At 38.2% G+C, this 16,876-nt stretch overlaps 1 protein-coding gene across 2 annotated transcripts in view; it reads left to right on the top strand.

Moving 5' to 3' along the window:
* LOC132896103 (peptidase inhibitor 16-like) overlaps nt 1-5,571 on the top strand; it is a 29,994-nt gene extending 24,423 nt beyond the window's left edge. Inside the window, exons 2-7 of one of the 2 annotated variants that reach the window (XM_060936821.1) lie at nt 1,158-1,300; nt 1,443-1,515; nt 2,367-2,476; nt 2,924-3,015; nt 4,930-5,014; nt 5,152-5,571. In XM_060936821.1, coding sequence (XP_060792804.1) covers nt 1,158-1,300; nt 1,443-1,515; nt 2,367-2,476; nt 2,924-3,015; nt 4,930-5,014; nt 5,152-5,161 — 513 coding nt within the window. In that variant the 3' untranslated portion in view covers nt 5,162-5,571. The remainder of the gene's footprint in view (nt 1-1,157; nt 1,301-1,442; nt 1,516-2,366; nt 2,477-2,923; nt 3,016-4,929; nt 5,015-5,151) is intronic. The other variant, XM_060936820.1, reaches the window with a different exon arrangement.
* The last annotated feature ends 11,305 nt before the right edge of the window (nt 5,572-16,876 follow it).

Genomic DNA, 16,876 nt, shown 5'->3' with positions numbered 1-16,876 from the left:
TTTTATCATGAATAAATTGTGCCCTTCTGAAATTAATTTGGCACATAGGCCCATCCTGTGTGTGTGATTAGGCACAAGAAGTTCTGATGTAGGCCGAGCTAAGCCTATGTAAAATTACAATCAGAACCTCTGGGGACTGGGGGCAACATAAAAAGAGCCAGGTAGTAGGCGAGCCTAGGCAAAATAGCCTAGTACATGGATGTTTTCTATTGTTTTTACTTACATTCCTTTTGTATTATTTTTAAGATATTCATAGTTTCAGATGAGTACCCTGTTTGATTTTATTCACAGAGACAGTAGGCCAAACATGAGGAAAAGAGAAGGGCCAGACATCAGGCATTTTTTTGATGCTAAAAGAGTAAGTAGTAAATATTAGCACTAAGATCTACAGACAATTACAGTACAAGTGTAGGTGCAGTTAGGTTTTATACACTGTTCATGTGAATAAAGAAAATGGGTTCCCAGCAGACAGGAGAGGCACAGCAGGACGAAAGAGAGTAAGACATTCAGCAGGACTGTTCTGCATGTGTGTATATACTGTATGTGACTCATTTGTAGTGTTGATACCCAGTTTGTTCTGACAAAGAAGGTTATCAGGTTGTACTGCTGTTTTTCTTCTGTGGTAGTACTGTATGGTTTGTCATGCTTCTTAATGACATTAAAAATTATTGTTCAGAGTTATTGTGTTGAGTTACTGACACCGACTTCCATAGACTAGACGGGACAGGACCGGGGGGGGATTGATATGATAGTGGACCATGATGGTACCCCCCAATTATGGTGGGGTAATTCGCACTCTGATTCATTCAATATATTCAGAGTTTCATTCAGTATATTCGGGGATTCATTCAATATATTCAAAGATTAATTTCCTGAACGGCATGCCATAATATATATATATATATATATATATATTCAACATCTGTTCAATGTCAGGCTTAGATTCTGTAATGCGGCGACTGTACAAGTCCCTGTGACTTAGCTGTTGCTATAGAAATGAGTGCATTTACATACATAAACCTGTGACTTGCTGCTGCAGTTTTGTTAGCAGCTGCTAAAGGAAAATTAATTGACACTTTCTGACAAATCAGACTTGAGAATTAAACAGGAATTATAATAATGTTTCATGTTTGAATCTTGTGTTTGTTGACATGTAGACATGGAATGAAAGCCTAGCTTTGGTGGCTCAAAGTTATGCTGTTCAGTGCAGTTGGGAGCACAACCCAGATGCGACGCAGCTGGGAGAAAACCTCTTCATCACCACCAGCCAACTAAGCATCAATAAAGCCATGGCTAATTGGTACGCTTGAAGCCATGATTCACTTAATTATGATGTATAAGATAAGATTTCACTGAATCTTTGGTGCTCCTTGGTAGTGGGTCAAATAATGTTGCTAATGTAAGTGCAATCTGGTTCTCCAATGGTTGTCTTCTATTGCCAGGTTTGATGAACGCGCAAATTACGACTATGATTCTGACAGTTGCTTGTTAAATATGTGCGGACATTATACACAGGTGAGTGGTTAAGGGAGTCTTGAGTGTCTCTCAGTTTTGTATAGCTATTTTCATATAGTGTATATATAGTTTAGAATTTGTATTATTTTGTGACTAATTACAGAAGATTTAGTTTAAAAATAAAAACATCTCCAAATTCCATTTGAACTTAAACATACTTAATGGGCCTCATTAGTCAAGAAAAAAAAACACAAATAAACAAAGAAAATGATCCAAAAAGCCAAATCCATACATTTAAGATTAATTAGACAAGCCTTTCAATTCCAACAAAAGTAATGGCACCCTATAAAAGGAGGAAGAGTTTCTGAGTCTATGGTAGCCAAGGCGCTGTAATGGCTGAGCTGCATTATTGGAATATTTAGCTCATGCATTGCTTAGGAGGCACTTTTTTCACTGTTTAGTCATCAGTTTGTCATTTTCAGCTTTCTGTATGGAGTTTCGTGGGTGTGACTAAATGTAAACCAACTGTGCCTTGAATGTACAATAATTTGCAATTTGATAATGATCAACTTACAAACACATGCATTTGAGTACGAACAAAATCAGACACTTTTCATAAATCAGATGTGAACTTTTAGTTTGGTTTTTGGCCTGTGACAACATTTACACCTTACTAAATGATTGATAAATGATCAATCATTTGGTAAGGTGCCCTTATGCACATGTCCCTTATTGGTCCGTCTTAGATATACGAATATGACTACAGCTCATTTTTTTTTTACACAGTGTATGATAACTAGCCAATAATTGCAGATAATAGGTATGTTTACTTTATAAATGTGTAGCTTGGTGAATATGCTTCAAATTGCCAACAGGTGAGTTGTACTTTGTGTGCTTTGTGGCTGTTCCAGATTGTATGGGCGAAGAGCAAGACCGTCGGCTGTGGCGCACGTGTCTGTGAGACGGTTCAGAATCTAGACTTTGAGGGTGCTACAATACTGGTTTGCAACTATTACCCACAGTATGTCTATGCTTAATTATGCTACTTTCAATCTGAAGTAATCTTCCCCATATCAGGACAAAATCACTGTATACTTTAATTTTGGTGAAAAGATAAGCTCAAAAAAAATTTCCTTCAAGAAAATGAAGCAATGATAAAATAATAATGATCAAAACATTTCTACAAAGTTCTCAATCAAAATCTATGAAGAAATATAATTTTCCTCATCAAATAAAAACAGTGCATTGGACAGAGGTTTTGTTGTTGTTGTTATCAAATTTGTTTTTTGTTGAGTTTGTCCAAATGACTCCTTCCTCAGTTCTACATTAGAAAGAACATTAATATATGCACACTGTAGTGTTTTTCTGAGGGTGTGTAATTCACAGGTGGTTTTTTTTTCACTTATCATTTCAGCTACAAAGTGACTATCATGCTACAGCTAAGTCTAATCACTTGTCTCAATTCTAGAGGGAATATCGAGGGAGTCCAACCATATGAAAAAGGACAGCCATGCTCCAACTGTCCACAGGAAATGTCTGAATGCATAGAAAAAACATGCGGTAAGATCATTACCTCCACCCTATGTTTATTACTTAGCATAACGTCTTGGTAACATTCTGCTCTGAAACACATTTATATTGAAATATGTATGATGTTTAGTGATTGTGATGCAAATTTTTTGGTTCTTGTTGATTTTCATTATTTCTGTGAGAAGTTTCTGTGAGAAGTACAACCCTGTATAGGATAAGCAGTTACGGATAATGGATGGATGGATGGATGGATGTTATTGCTAGCGCAGTTAGAAAGGGAGTTCATAGGACAAACAATTTCAGTGATCCCAAACCAAGAAATAGGGGTCAAGTTTTGCTGTTAACTCCTAAAAACAAAAAAGATTCTTTTCTTGCTCACTTTCCAGCGATGTTCAATAATTTAGATATTTAGAAGAAATCCAACATAGAAGTTGTAGAGATGAAAGTCCCAGATGTGTTGAGTTACAGCAGAGACATAGCTCGGCTAATTAGTGATCTCTGAGATGATGAGTGTGGTATTCGCAAAGCGGAGCTTTCTGAGCAAAATGTACAGATAAGGAGATTAGAGCGAACAGTGAAGCTGGACAGAATAAAGGACTAAAGTGCTGCTGCATCACTATATTTATGTATTCAAGTTCTTGGTGTTTTAGCTACATTAGCTCCAGTCCAAACCCTAAGGCATGATTACTGGACAAAGTACTGTACATGTCTTGGCTGAGTAATTATATATGGACAAAATGGGAACATTGAGAAATGGGAACCCATTAAACATCAGATCCATTCAACTTAGTGGAAAGGTTTGCTACCTCCATTATTACCAACATGATATTTATTTCTATATGTATTTTTCATATGCTATTCTAAGGTTGTTGTTGTTGCTGTTGTTTTTCTTTAAACTTTTTTAATAATGATGACTATAACAAATATATTTGAAGCACTTGTAATCAAAGCCTAAGTTTATACATGCAACTATATACAGCACCTCTTAACACGATGGAATTCTCTGGCATGGATGTCAAAATCCTGATTATATCCCTCATGCTCTACATTCCACTTCAACTGTGTAGGGATTTTAACAAACAAAAGGCTAGTGTGATACTCATTAAGTCCATAAAAAACATACTAACTAGGTGGAAATCAGACGATTTACTAACTTGTTTATGTTGCTGTACAATAACTAGTATTGGTGTTTTCTTTCTATGCTGTAAAATCAACAATTGTCTACGAATGTGGAGTAAAAGCATTCTGATTTAAAACATGTAAAACCTAGCTAAAAGTCCAACTAAAATAAGCAATGCAGTAAGAAATGTTTTGAAAATCCAGACAGTAAATAGCATTAGCCTGAAAATGAATTAGCTAGCTTGATTCGTTTACTAAATTTAATAGAAGCTGGATTCTTGACATTCATTTAAGCAACTCCATTGTTTTGAAAGGCATAATTTAACATTATTCACATGTTTAAAAAATAAATAAAAAGTAAATAAGTCAAATGAATGAATAAATAAATCTGTATAACATATATAAATCAGACATCATTCCCCGTACCAAAAAATACCTTAAATTCTTACATGCAACTTACATTTAATAAAAAAGAGCTAATTTTTTGTATATATAATCATTATAAGCTCATTTATTTAAAAAACTGCAAAAATGTATACAGGTTACTTATTTGTGCACCTTCAATGGTGCACTATTTGTCTCTGAATAATTCTTGACTGAAACAGAACGCCAAGTGCAGGATTTTTTAAAAATCAATATTAATTAGCGTTTTAGCATTTTGCTATTCTGATATTGCTATTGCGATAATTTTCAGTAGCTGAATTTTTCATGTATTTCTATCAACTGGGTATAGCAGTGATTTAAGCTAATATTTTACCTAAAATGCTAGCTAACATTTAAATCTGTTACTTATCTGCATGTTTTTAAGTACAAATGCTTACACAGGGAAAACCCAGGATTACTCAAGAACCACAAATGGGCTTTTGAATATGACACTTAATCATGCTCATGAACTGATCAAGTTTTCACTGTGAGTAGAATAAATGTAGTGCTTAATCATTATCATGTAAGATATAGTAGTACAGTATATTAATATAATAATGTTAGCTGTAACATGTTGCTTTTCTGGGTGGTAAAGTCTCATAAGCATTCTTATCTTTCCTTCAGCTCAAACTAAAAGTACAACAGAGGAGCCCAGTAAATGCACCTGGCGGACCGATACACCTTGGACAGAGCCTGCTGGTTCAACGGGATTTATAAACCTCTCTGAGGTGACACTACTGCTCGCTGGTCAAATGCTTTCTATTATATTCCAATGACTTGAACATGATTGCACAGATAACACAACCAATCCTGACATGTAATCCCAGGAAATATCAATGAATAATATTCCTTGGACGAGTACCTCCTGTTGCCTTGATTAATTACCACTAGACCTTCAATGACTTGGACTACTGACAGTGCTCATATTAGTGGCTGTTTTAGATATATTTAGCAATCACATGGGTGGCACAAAGGGCACCATGCGTTGATCAACAAATGTGGCACTTGTACACAATATTCTCATAATGTTTCTGTAATACAACCCCAATTCCAAAAAAGTTGGGATGCTGTGGAAACTGTAAATAAAAACAGAATGCAATAATCTGCAAATCATGGAAACACTATATTTCATTGAAAATAGTACAAAGAGTACATATTAAATGTTGAAACTGAAAAATTTTATTGTTTTTGAAAAATATATGCTCATTTTGAATTGGATGTCAACAACTTGTTTCAGAAAAGTTGGGACGGGGCATGTTTACCACTGTGTTGCATTACCTATACTTTTAAAAACACTGTAGATGTTTGGGAACTGAGGAGACCAATTGCTGTAGTTTTGAAAGAGAAATGTTGTCCCATTCTTGCCTGATATGTAAGAAGAAGAAGCCTTTATTTGTCACATGCACACTAAAGCACAGTGAAATTCATCCTTTGCATTTAACCCATCTGAAGCAGTGAACACATGCATGGACACACACACACACACACACACACACACACACACACACACACACACACACACACACACGAGCAATGAGCACACCCACATACCCAGAGCAGTGGGCAGCTATGCTCCAACACCCAGGGAGTAGTTGAGGGTTAGGTGCCTTGCTCAAGGGCACTTCAGCCCAAGGCTGCCCCATGTTAACCTCACCACATGTCTTTGGACTGTGGGGGAAACCAAAGCACCCGGAGGAAACCCATACAGAAAAGTCCCCATTGGCCACTGGGCTCAAACCCAGAACCTTCTTGCTGTGAAGCAACAGTGCTAACCACTACACCACCGTGCTGCCTAACTGGCCTGCCATACAATTTCAGTTGCTGAACAGTTTGGGGTCTCCTTTATCATATTTTATGGTTCATAATGCACCAGATGTTTTGAATGGGAAACAGATCTGGACTGCAGGCAGGCCAGTTTAGCACCTGAACTCTTTTACTATGGAGCCATGCAGTACTAATAAGTGCAGAAACTGGTTTGGCATTGTCTTCTTGAAGGAAGGAAGGCCTTCCCTGAAAAAGATTTTGTCTGGATGGCAGCATATTGCTCTGAAATGTGTACATATCATTCAGCATTAATGATGCCTTCCCAGATGTACAAGCTACCCATGTCATGTGCACTAATGCACCCTCATACCATCACAGATGTTGGCTTTTGAACTGTGCACTGATAACAAGCCAGATGGTCCCTCTCCTCTTTAGCCCAGAGGATGTGGTATTAATGATTTCTAAAAAGAATTTCTACTTTTGATTCATCAGACCTCAGGACAATTTCCACTTCAGGCCATCGTAAAAGAGCTCAGGTCCCGAGAAGGTGGTGGTGTTTCTGGATATTGTTTATATCTGGTTTTAACTGGCATTTGTGGATGCAGTAATGAACTGTTTTCACAGACAATGGTTTTCTGAAGTGTTCCTGGGCCTATACAGCGATTTCCACTCCAGACATGTGTCTGCTTTTAAAGGGATCCTCCAGGGGATTGATTCTCAAACTTATTCTCATTAAAAGTAGTCGCAGATTTCAAAAATCAAACTTTCATTTTTGGAGACCAAATAGTGTTTGAGAAAAATGAATTTTCTTTAAAATGCCAGATGGACTTCCTGTGGTGGTGACATACGTGATGACGTCAGGTCATGGTCGCTTAGAGCGACTCAGCTGTTTATATTCTCTGTTTGCATTGCAGTTTTGCTAGTTTTACAAGTATTTTACTGAATTTATCAGTTTTTAAATAAGTATGCCTCATTGTGTAGCATATAAATGTCACAATGATGCTAAAAAGCAAACACAAGCTGGAACTAGACTTCATTTCCACAGAGAAAATGCAAAGTGTGCTTGCACAGCTGTAGAGGGTCACTGACAGAAACTGGATAAGACATGAGACCTCGCACTGCAAAATCTTTTTTACATGATCTACAGAAAGTATTTGTGGCAAAGTGTGTTTAGTGTATGTAATGTGTGCGCCTGCACGCTCTAAAATCTCGGCTTAAAATGGCTCAACTTGCAGCGTAACATGACACTTCGCACTCTAAAATCTTTTTTTACATGATCTACAGCTGGTGCTGGGTAGATTAACAGAGAGTGTGTGGCATGGTTCAGGACGAATGTGTCAGAGTTGGAATGGCATCGATATCTCAAAAGCAGTAGGAGGAGTAGCAGTGTCAAAAAAGGGTGAATTAATAATAATAATAATAATAATAATAAACTTCAGAAGAAAAATAGTGTGCTTTACACTGCTTTGTGTTTAGTAAGCACACTAATAGCTGTCCTTACTGTTTTCCCCAAGTAGCCATGAGTCCACCAAGTGGTCTGTAAGCTGCATAGCGCAGAGACGTGTGAAGTGAAAAGTCATTGTCATGAAAAAGATAACATCGTTCCAACTCTGACATGTCCAGCCTGAACTGGTGTAGTGTGCTTTTGGATAGATGCCCCCGTTCTCTCTTTCTTGTTGTTTATCAGTCTTTTTCCCATAGAGAATGAATGGGGCTCACAAATCCAATCATCCTGCTCAGACACACTTCATTGGAGACCCACCAAACTTCATGTGATACCTCAGGCCAACTCCCCCGACACATACATGCAATCGGTTCTGACTTGCACTCATCTTTTCCTTTCTTTTCACTCATCCCTTTTTCCCTCATTCACTTCCATTCATTTTTGGCCCCATTTAAAATGAATGGAGTTTTGAGAGAAAAACTTAGTGTCATGTCATGCTGTGCACTTCACGCTCTAAAATTTCTGTTTTAAATCATGCCACACTCTCTCTGTTAATCTACCCAGCACCATGTAGAGCATGTAAAAAATATTTTAGAGTGCCAAGTGTCATGTTGTGCTGTGAGTTGAGCCATTTTAAACCAAGATTTTAGAGTGCGCAGACACACACTGTACACACACTGTACACAAACGTTTCACACACACACACACACACACACACACACACACACACACACACACACACAATCTTTGCCACACACACTTACTGTAGATCATGTACAAAAAGATTTTGCAGTGCGAGGTTTCATGTCTGATCCAGTTTCTGTCAGTGACTCTCTGCTACAGCTGCGCAAGCACACTTTACATTTTCTCTGTGGTCATGCAGTCTAGTTCCAGCTTGTATTTTCTTTTTAGCATCATTGTGATATGTATATGCTATGTCATGAAGCATACTTATTTAAAAACTGATAAATTTGGAAAAATACTTGTAAAACTAGCAAAACTACAATATGAACAGATAATATAAACAGCTGAGTTGCTCCAAGCGACTGCTACCTGATGTCATCACATACGTCACCACTGCAGGAAGTCCATCTGGCATGTGAAAGAAAATTCATTTTTCTTGAACACTATTTGGTCTCCAAAAATGAAAGTTTGATTTTTGAAATCTGCGACGACTTTTAATGAAAATAAGTTTGAGAATAAATCCTCCGGAGGATCCCTTTAATGCAGTGTCTCCTGAGGGCCTGAAGATCACAGGCATTCAATATTAGTTTTCAGCCTTGTCTCTTGTGTACAGAGATTTCTCCAGATTCTCTGAATCTTTTAATGATATTACGTACCATAGATGATGTGATCCCCAAATTCTTTGCAGTTTTACACTGAGGATTGTTATTCTTAAATTGTTGCACTGTTTGCCCACACAGTCTTTCACAGAGTAGTGAACCCCTCCCTATCTTTACTTCTGAGAGACTCCGCCTCTCTGGGATGCTCTTTTTATACCCAATCATGTTACTCACCTGTTGCCAATTAACCAAATTATTCTTTTTAGCATTACACAACTTTTTCAGTATTTTGTTGCCCCTGTCCCAACTTTTCTGAAACGTGTTGCTGACATCAAATTCAAAATGAGGATATATTTTTTTAAAAAATCCAATAAAATTTCTCAGTTTCAACATTTTATATGTTGTCTTTGTACTCAAAGAAATATAGGGTTTCCATGATTTGCAAATATTCACATTATGTTTTTATTTACAGTTTACACAGCATCCCAACTTTTTTGGAATTGGGGTTGTATTTACAGCTGCAGATAATGGTATCCTTGAAGACTTCAGCAGTGTCAGAAATACATACTATTAGTGCTATATTTACTATTTAGCCATATTACTTGAATAAAGAGCCATTGGTTGTGTATTAATTGCCTCCCTCTGTTGTTCATCCACATTACAATATTGTCAAAAACATTTCGATTAGCTTACAATACAAGCTATTTGAATTCTAATTCAAAGCTATTTGCAATTTCTACATTTTCAATTCCAGCTGCATGTATTGCATTTAATTCACAAGGTACTTGGTCTCACATTGTAATGAATAAAGTTTAGATTATTTCATTTGAATTGCATAGCAAAATGTTTGACTGAATGAGTTCATGTATGACTCATTGAATTGATAACGAATTTGTTGTTGTATACAGTTTGCACTATATGCTCAAGTTCATCGAATGCGATGAATGCATGTTGTTTTACTGTAATGCACTGATTTATGATGAAACACAGTCTGGAAAAAGAAACAAAGTCCTACACCCTGGGAAAATAAATCAAACTGGAACAGTGAAATAACTGGATTGTCATAATCAACAGAAAGCATCGAAATATTGTGTATGACTAGACATCAGCACTTATATTAACTTCTTTAAAAAAACATTGACACTTAACTGTAGATGTGTAATCCTGTTTGTGTATGTTGCATTTCATCTCACATTATGATTTGTTTTTAAGTCTTTGTATTAAACTACTCAACATTTTAATTACAACCCCAATTCCAAAAAAGTTGGGATGCTGTGTAAACTGTATATAAAAACAGAATATGATAATTTGCAAATCATGGAAACCCTATAATTCATTGAAAATAGTACAAAGACAACATATCAAATGTTGAAACTGAGAAATTTTATTGATTTTTGAAGGATATATGCGGCGGCACGGTGGTGTAGTGGTTAGCGCTGTCGCCTCACAGCAAGAAGGTCCTGGGTTCGAGCCCCGGGGCCGGCGAGGGCCTTTCTGTGTGGAGTTTGCATGTTCTCCCCGTGTCCGCGTGGGTTTCCTCCGGGTGCTCCGGTTTCCCCCACAGTCCAAAGACATGCAGGTTAGGTTAACTGGTGACTCTAAATTGACCGTAGGTGTGAATGTGAGTGTGAATGGTTGTCTGTGTCTATGTGTCAGCCCTGTGATGACCTGGCGACTTGTCCAGGGTGTACCCCGCCTTTCGCCCGTAGTCAGCTGGGATAGGCTCCAGCTTGCCTGCGACCCTGTAGAACAGGATAAAGCGGCTAGAGATAATGAGATGAGATGAGGATATATGCTCATTTTGAATTTTGAAGGGACATGTTTACCATTGTGTTGTTTCACCTCTACTTTTAACAACACACTGTAAACATTTGGGAACTGAGGAGACCAATTGCTGTAATTTTGAAAGAGAAATGTTCCATTTTTGTCTGATATACAATTTTAGTTGCTGAACAGTTCAGAGTCTCCTTTGTCGTATTTTGCGCTTCATAATGCACCAAATGTTTTAAATGGGAGACAGGTCTGGACTGCAGGCAGACCAGTTTAGCACTCGCACTCTTTTACTACAGAATCATGCAGTTTTAATATGTGCAGAATGCAGTTTGGCATTGTCTTGCTAAAAGAAGGAAGGCCTTCCCTGAAAAAGATTTTGTCTGGATGGCAGCATATTGCTCTGAAACGTGTATATATCATTCAGCATTAATGAGGCCTTCCCAGATGTATACGCTGCCCATGTCATGTGCACTAATGCCCCCTCATACCATCACAGATGCTGGCTTTTTAACTGTGTACTGATAACAAGCCGGATGGTCCCTCTCCTCTTTAGCCTGGAGGACGTGCTGTCCATGATTTCTAAAAATAATTTCTACTTTTGATTCATCGGACCTCAGGACAATTTTCCATTTTGCCTCAGTCCATTGTAAAAGAGCTCGGGCCCAGAGAAGGTGGTGATGTTTCTGGATATTGTTTATATCTGATTTTAACTTGCATTTGCGGATGCAGTAATGAACTGTTTTCACAGACGATGGTTTTCTGAAGTGTCCCTGAGCCATACAGTGATTTCCACTACAGACACGTGTCTGCTTTTAATGTAGTGTCTCCTGAGGGCCTGAAGATCACAGGCATCCAATGTCAGTTTTCAGCCTTGTCTCTTGCATACAGAGATTTTTCTGAATCTCTTAATGATATTATGTACCATAGATGATGTGATCCCCAAATTCTTTGCAAATTTACACTGAGGGGCGTTATTCTTAAATTGTTGCTCCATTTACCCATGTAGTCTTTCACAGAGCAGTGAAGCCCTCCCCATCTTTACTTCTGAGAGACCCCACCTCTCTGGGATGCTCTTTTTATACCCAATCATGTTACTGATCTGTTGCGAATTAACTAAATTATTATTATTATGGGCGGCACGGTGGTGTAGTGGTTAGCGCTGTCGCCTCACAATAAGAAGGTCCGGGTTCGAGCTCCATGGCCGGCGAGGACCTTTCTGTGCGGAGTTTGCATGTTCTCCCCGTGTCTGCGTGGGTTTCCTCCGGGTGCTCCGGTTTCCCCCACAGTCCAAAGACATGCAGGTTAGGTTAACTGGTGACTCTAAATTGACCGTAGGTGTGACTGTGAGTGTGAATGGTTGTCTGTGTCTATGTGTCAGCCCTGTGATGACCTGGCGACTTGTCCAGGGTGTACCCCGCCTTTCACCCGTAGTCAGCTGGGATAGGCTCCAGCTTGCCTGCGACCCTGTAGAAGGATAAAGCGGCTAGAGATAATGAGATGAGATGAGATTATTATTATTATTATTATTATTATTATTATTATTATACAACTTTTTCAGTATTTTGTTGCCCTGTCCCAACTTTTCTGAAATGTGTTGCTTACATCAAATTCAAAATGAGCATATATTTTTCAAAAAACAATAAAATTTCTCAGTTTCAACCTTTGATATGTTGTCTTTGTACTATTTTAAATGAAATATAGGTTTCCATGATTTACAAATCTTCACATTTTGCTTTTATTTATGTTTTACACAGTGTCCCAACTTTTTTTGGAATTGGGGTTGTACATCCCTGATGAATATTTTCTAACCCTAAATTTTTTTCCCCATCTCACACAGTCAGGTATATTCCAAGGCTGTTCTGTTTGTGTACTATACTGTAATAAATGCTCCAATAATAAATAATCCATGTTCTCTGCCTATTAAATTAAATTGTTCTAACTGAAGCTCTATTTGGATTTGATAGTGTACATTGAAGTGGAACCTCCAGGGGGTGATAGAACCTTAATTATGGCTCACATAAATGACTAAGCATTCAAGCGAAGTTTGAAAGCTGGATGGATGGATTCTACTATCAATCTTTGACCTGAAGATGCCTCATTACATAAACACATACACATACATACCCCCCCCCCCCCCCCCCCACACACACACACACAAACTTGTGAGAGAAATCAGATGTTGGATCATAACCATCCATCTCAACACTAATTGTTTGACAGGAATGCAAAATAATGTTGATGCAGGACAATTAAATGAATCACTAATGCACAAGTCAGTGGATGACGTGTCTTTAAGTGTGTCTTTAAGCCACAGCCTCATTTCCTCAGTTTTTCCCAGAAGGCATTACAATCCATGTAATTTCATTTTCCAAACAACAAAAGAATAGTGGGCGAAATTGTTCATAAATGTTATAAGGAAAAATAAACTACTTATCTTTTTTTCTCTCTCAATGTTGGCAAGCCTTTCAATATCAATTTAACAATATCTTTTTTTTGTCTTATTTACAAAGTCAAAAGACATTATTTGTGTTAATTTGAAGTAGATATTTGCACTGGACAGATCCATCCATCCATTATCCATAGCCGCTTACCCTGTACAGGGTCGCAGGCAAGCTGGAGCCTTTCCCAGCTAACTATGGGTGAGAGGCGGGGTACACCCTGGACAAGTCACCAGGTCATTGCAGGGCTGACACACAGAGACACACAACCATTCACACTCACACCTATGGTCAATTTAGAGCCACCAATTAGCCTAACCTGCATGTCTTTGGACTGTGGGGGAAACCGGAGCACCCGGAGGAAACCCACACGGACACAGGGAGAACATGCAAACTCCACACAGAAAGGCCCTCGCCGGCTGCTGGGCTCGAACCCAGGACCTTCTTGCAGTGAGGCAACGGTGCTAACCACTACACTACTGTGCCGCCCTGCACTGGACAGATATTAAAAATAAAAGTGTTTGAATACTTATTTTCCCTGTGTATGAGGTATTTACCTGTCATACACATGGTGAAGTTATATTTACATGTTTAAAATCTGAAATTGACCTGGACACATGTAAGAGGTTCCAGAGAGTGAAACATAAAGAAAGGTTTGTGTTTATTAGCTGACTGAGAAGAGCAGTAACATTATTAACTTTGAACTGGAAGCTCTCGGTGCTCATTTAACCTGAATGCCCATCTATCACAATCTGGGTTGCTTTTATTAATCAAATTGCCATTGCTCACTTATTTCCACTTTCAGAGTTGCTTTAAAATGAAATTAGAGCAAATTGCTTGTTCACTGTTGACTGTATAGTCATTGTTGCAAAACAAACAACGCCTACGATGTATGGCAAATGAGGAAATTGGAAAAATTGAAATGTTCCTAAAGAAAAAAAAATACAAGCATGTTTCCAGAATTTACTCAAACGTATACCTTGAACATGGCTATGCTACATAGATAGGAATATTTTTTTTTTGTCTAATATCTCACATATATTGAAGAAGGATAAATGGTAATTTGATGAACTGGTAGTTAAAGGTCAAACTAATTTAAAATTGCCCAGATTGCAACAGCCATAATGAGAGACATACCAAAGTCAAAGTGAACTTTATTGTCAATCACACCATGTAACAGTTAATTACACAGAGGATTGAAATTGCATTTCCCCAAACTCCAAATGTGCAGTATTAAAAATTTGGCACACAACTAAACATAAAAGTGCACACAGACATCAACAGATAAGCAAATTAACACAACATATAGACAGACAGTGTCTATAAATAATATCTCATCTCATTATCTCTAGCCACTTTATCCTTCTACAGGGTCGCAGGCAAGCTGGAGCCTATCCCAGCTGACTACGGGCGAAAGGCAGGGTACACCCTGGACAAGTCGCCAGGTCATCACAGGGCTGACACATAGACAACCATTCACACTCACTTTAGAGTCACCAGTTAACCTAACCTGCATGTCTTTGGACTGTGGGGGAAACCAGAGCACCCGGAGGAAACCCATGTGGACACCATGCAAACTCCGCACAGAAAGGCCCTCGCCGGCCACGGGGCTCGAACCCGGACCTTCTTACTGTGAGGCGACAGTGCTAACCACTACACCACCGTGCCGCCCATTTATATATATATATATATATATATATATATATATATATATATATATATATTTTTTTTTTTTTTTTTTTTTAGTAAATCTTAGCTGAAAATCTTACTCACTTCAAGTTAAATAATAATTCATATTGCTGAAACTCTAGATACCAAGTCTAATTAGCTTCTCAAATAACCGCCCATACTTGAGACAAAAGAATATTAGCTAACCTTTCTTTTATCTCCTGAAAGACATTTCAGTGAAATCAATATTACATATGTATGATTTAGCATTCAAATCTCCAAAGCTTAATCAGAGCCCTTACATTTGGTCAGCATCAAAAAAACAAACAAAAAAAAAAACCCATCAACGTGGTCTTTTGGCTGATCTGATTGAAGTTGGCCCTTCAGCAAATGCCAAATCATCAGCCTTATTCAGTCTAAAACACAGAAATAAAGAACTGTGAGCTGATAAACACTTGAGCTGTGAACCGAGAGCAAGAGCGTGATGCCCTGATGTCATATTATGGTAGTGTTAAGCAGGTCCTACAAGACTAATTAACATTTAGCCTGACTACACACCCAGTGGAAATGTCACTGTGGAGCCTGTGTTTCAACCACACAAATGAGAATATCAGATGGATTACTCACATCACTTGAACTTTAGATTTTGTGTTATTTTCAATGAGAAGATGACAATGACAATAAAGTGGAAAAAAAAATCAAGAAAGCAACTAAAGCAAATGTGAATCCCAGCTGGCAGCCACTGACAGTGTTTGAAGGCAGATGAAGGGTTTTATTGAACAAAGCAGACAAATCCAAAAGGGCAAACCAAAATCGAAGTGAGTAGAAAGGATCCAGTGATTAGACAGATTTAACTAAGCTAGGATAGGATAGAAGTTAATACCAGAAAAGCATGTAGACACACAAAAGGTTCAGTAATGTAACTAGTGTTTAGCTATGAGCATTTATTTGCAAACTAAATGTCTGGGTTAGTTATGGGATGAGTGATGATTGAGAAAAGATTACAGTGATTAGAAGTACCAGGAGCACTGGCTATACAGTTCCAGTCAAAAATGTGGACACAACTTCTAATTCAATGTTTTTTCTTTATTTTTATTAATTAAAAGTCACTTCATGTCTTAAAATAATGAATGTCGTTTCTCTGTACTTAGCCGAGCAGTTCTTGACATAATATGGATTACTACAGTTGTGGAATAGGGCTATTTATTGTATTATTATTATTTACTATTTACTGTTTGATCTTAAACACATTAATAAGGCAGAAAATTGTACTAATTAGCTTTTAATGAGGCATACTTCTTAATTAAAAAGCATTCCAGGTGACGACCTCATGAATCTGGTTAAGATAATGCCAATAGTGTGCAAAGCGTCATCAAGGTAAACGCTGGATACTTTGAAGAATCTAAAATATGAAACATTATATTTTTTTACACTTTTTTTAACCACATAATTCCATATAGGGCGGCACGGTGGTGTAGTGGTTAGCGCTGTTGCCTCACAGCAAGAAGGTCCGGGTTCGAGCCCCGGGGCCGGCGAGGGCCTTTCTGTGTGGAGTTTGCATGTTCTCCCCGTGTCCGCGTGGGTTTCCTCCGGGTGCTCCGGTTTCCCCCACAGTCCAAATACATGCAGGTTAGGTTAACTGGTGACTCTAAATTGACCGTAGGTGTGAATGTGAGTGTGAATGGTTGTCTGTGTCTATGTGTCAGCCCTGTGATGACCTGGCGACTTGTCCAGGGTGTACCCCGCCTTTCGCCCGTAGTCAGCTGGGATAGGCTCCAGCTTGCCTGCGACCCTGTAGAACAGGATAAAGCGGCTAGAGATAATGAGATTAGATGAGATAATTCCATATATGTATATTCCATGCAGGGCTTTGAACCGGAATTTTTTTCCTATTGGTTCGTTCCGAACAGAAACGGAATTTTAACGTTTCCCGGAACGGTTAATTACGTTCCCTCTCAGCTGTTTAACAAATGGCTATA

Source organism: Neoarius graeffei, chromosome 13, assembly GCF_027579695.1.
Source record: "Neoarius graeffei isolate fNeoGra1 chromosome 13, fNeoGra1.pri, whole genome shotgun sequence".
Lineage (NCBI taxonomy): Eukaryota > Metazoa > Chordata > Actinopteri > Siluriformes > Ariidae > Neoarius > Neoarius graeffei.
Note: the sequence above shows the minus strand (reverse complement) of the source record. Positions and strands in the feature narration are given on the sequence as shown.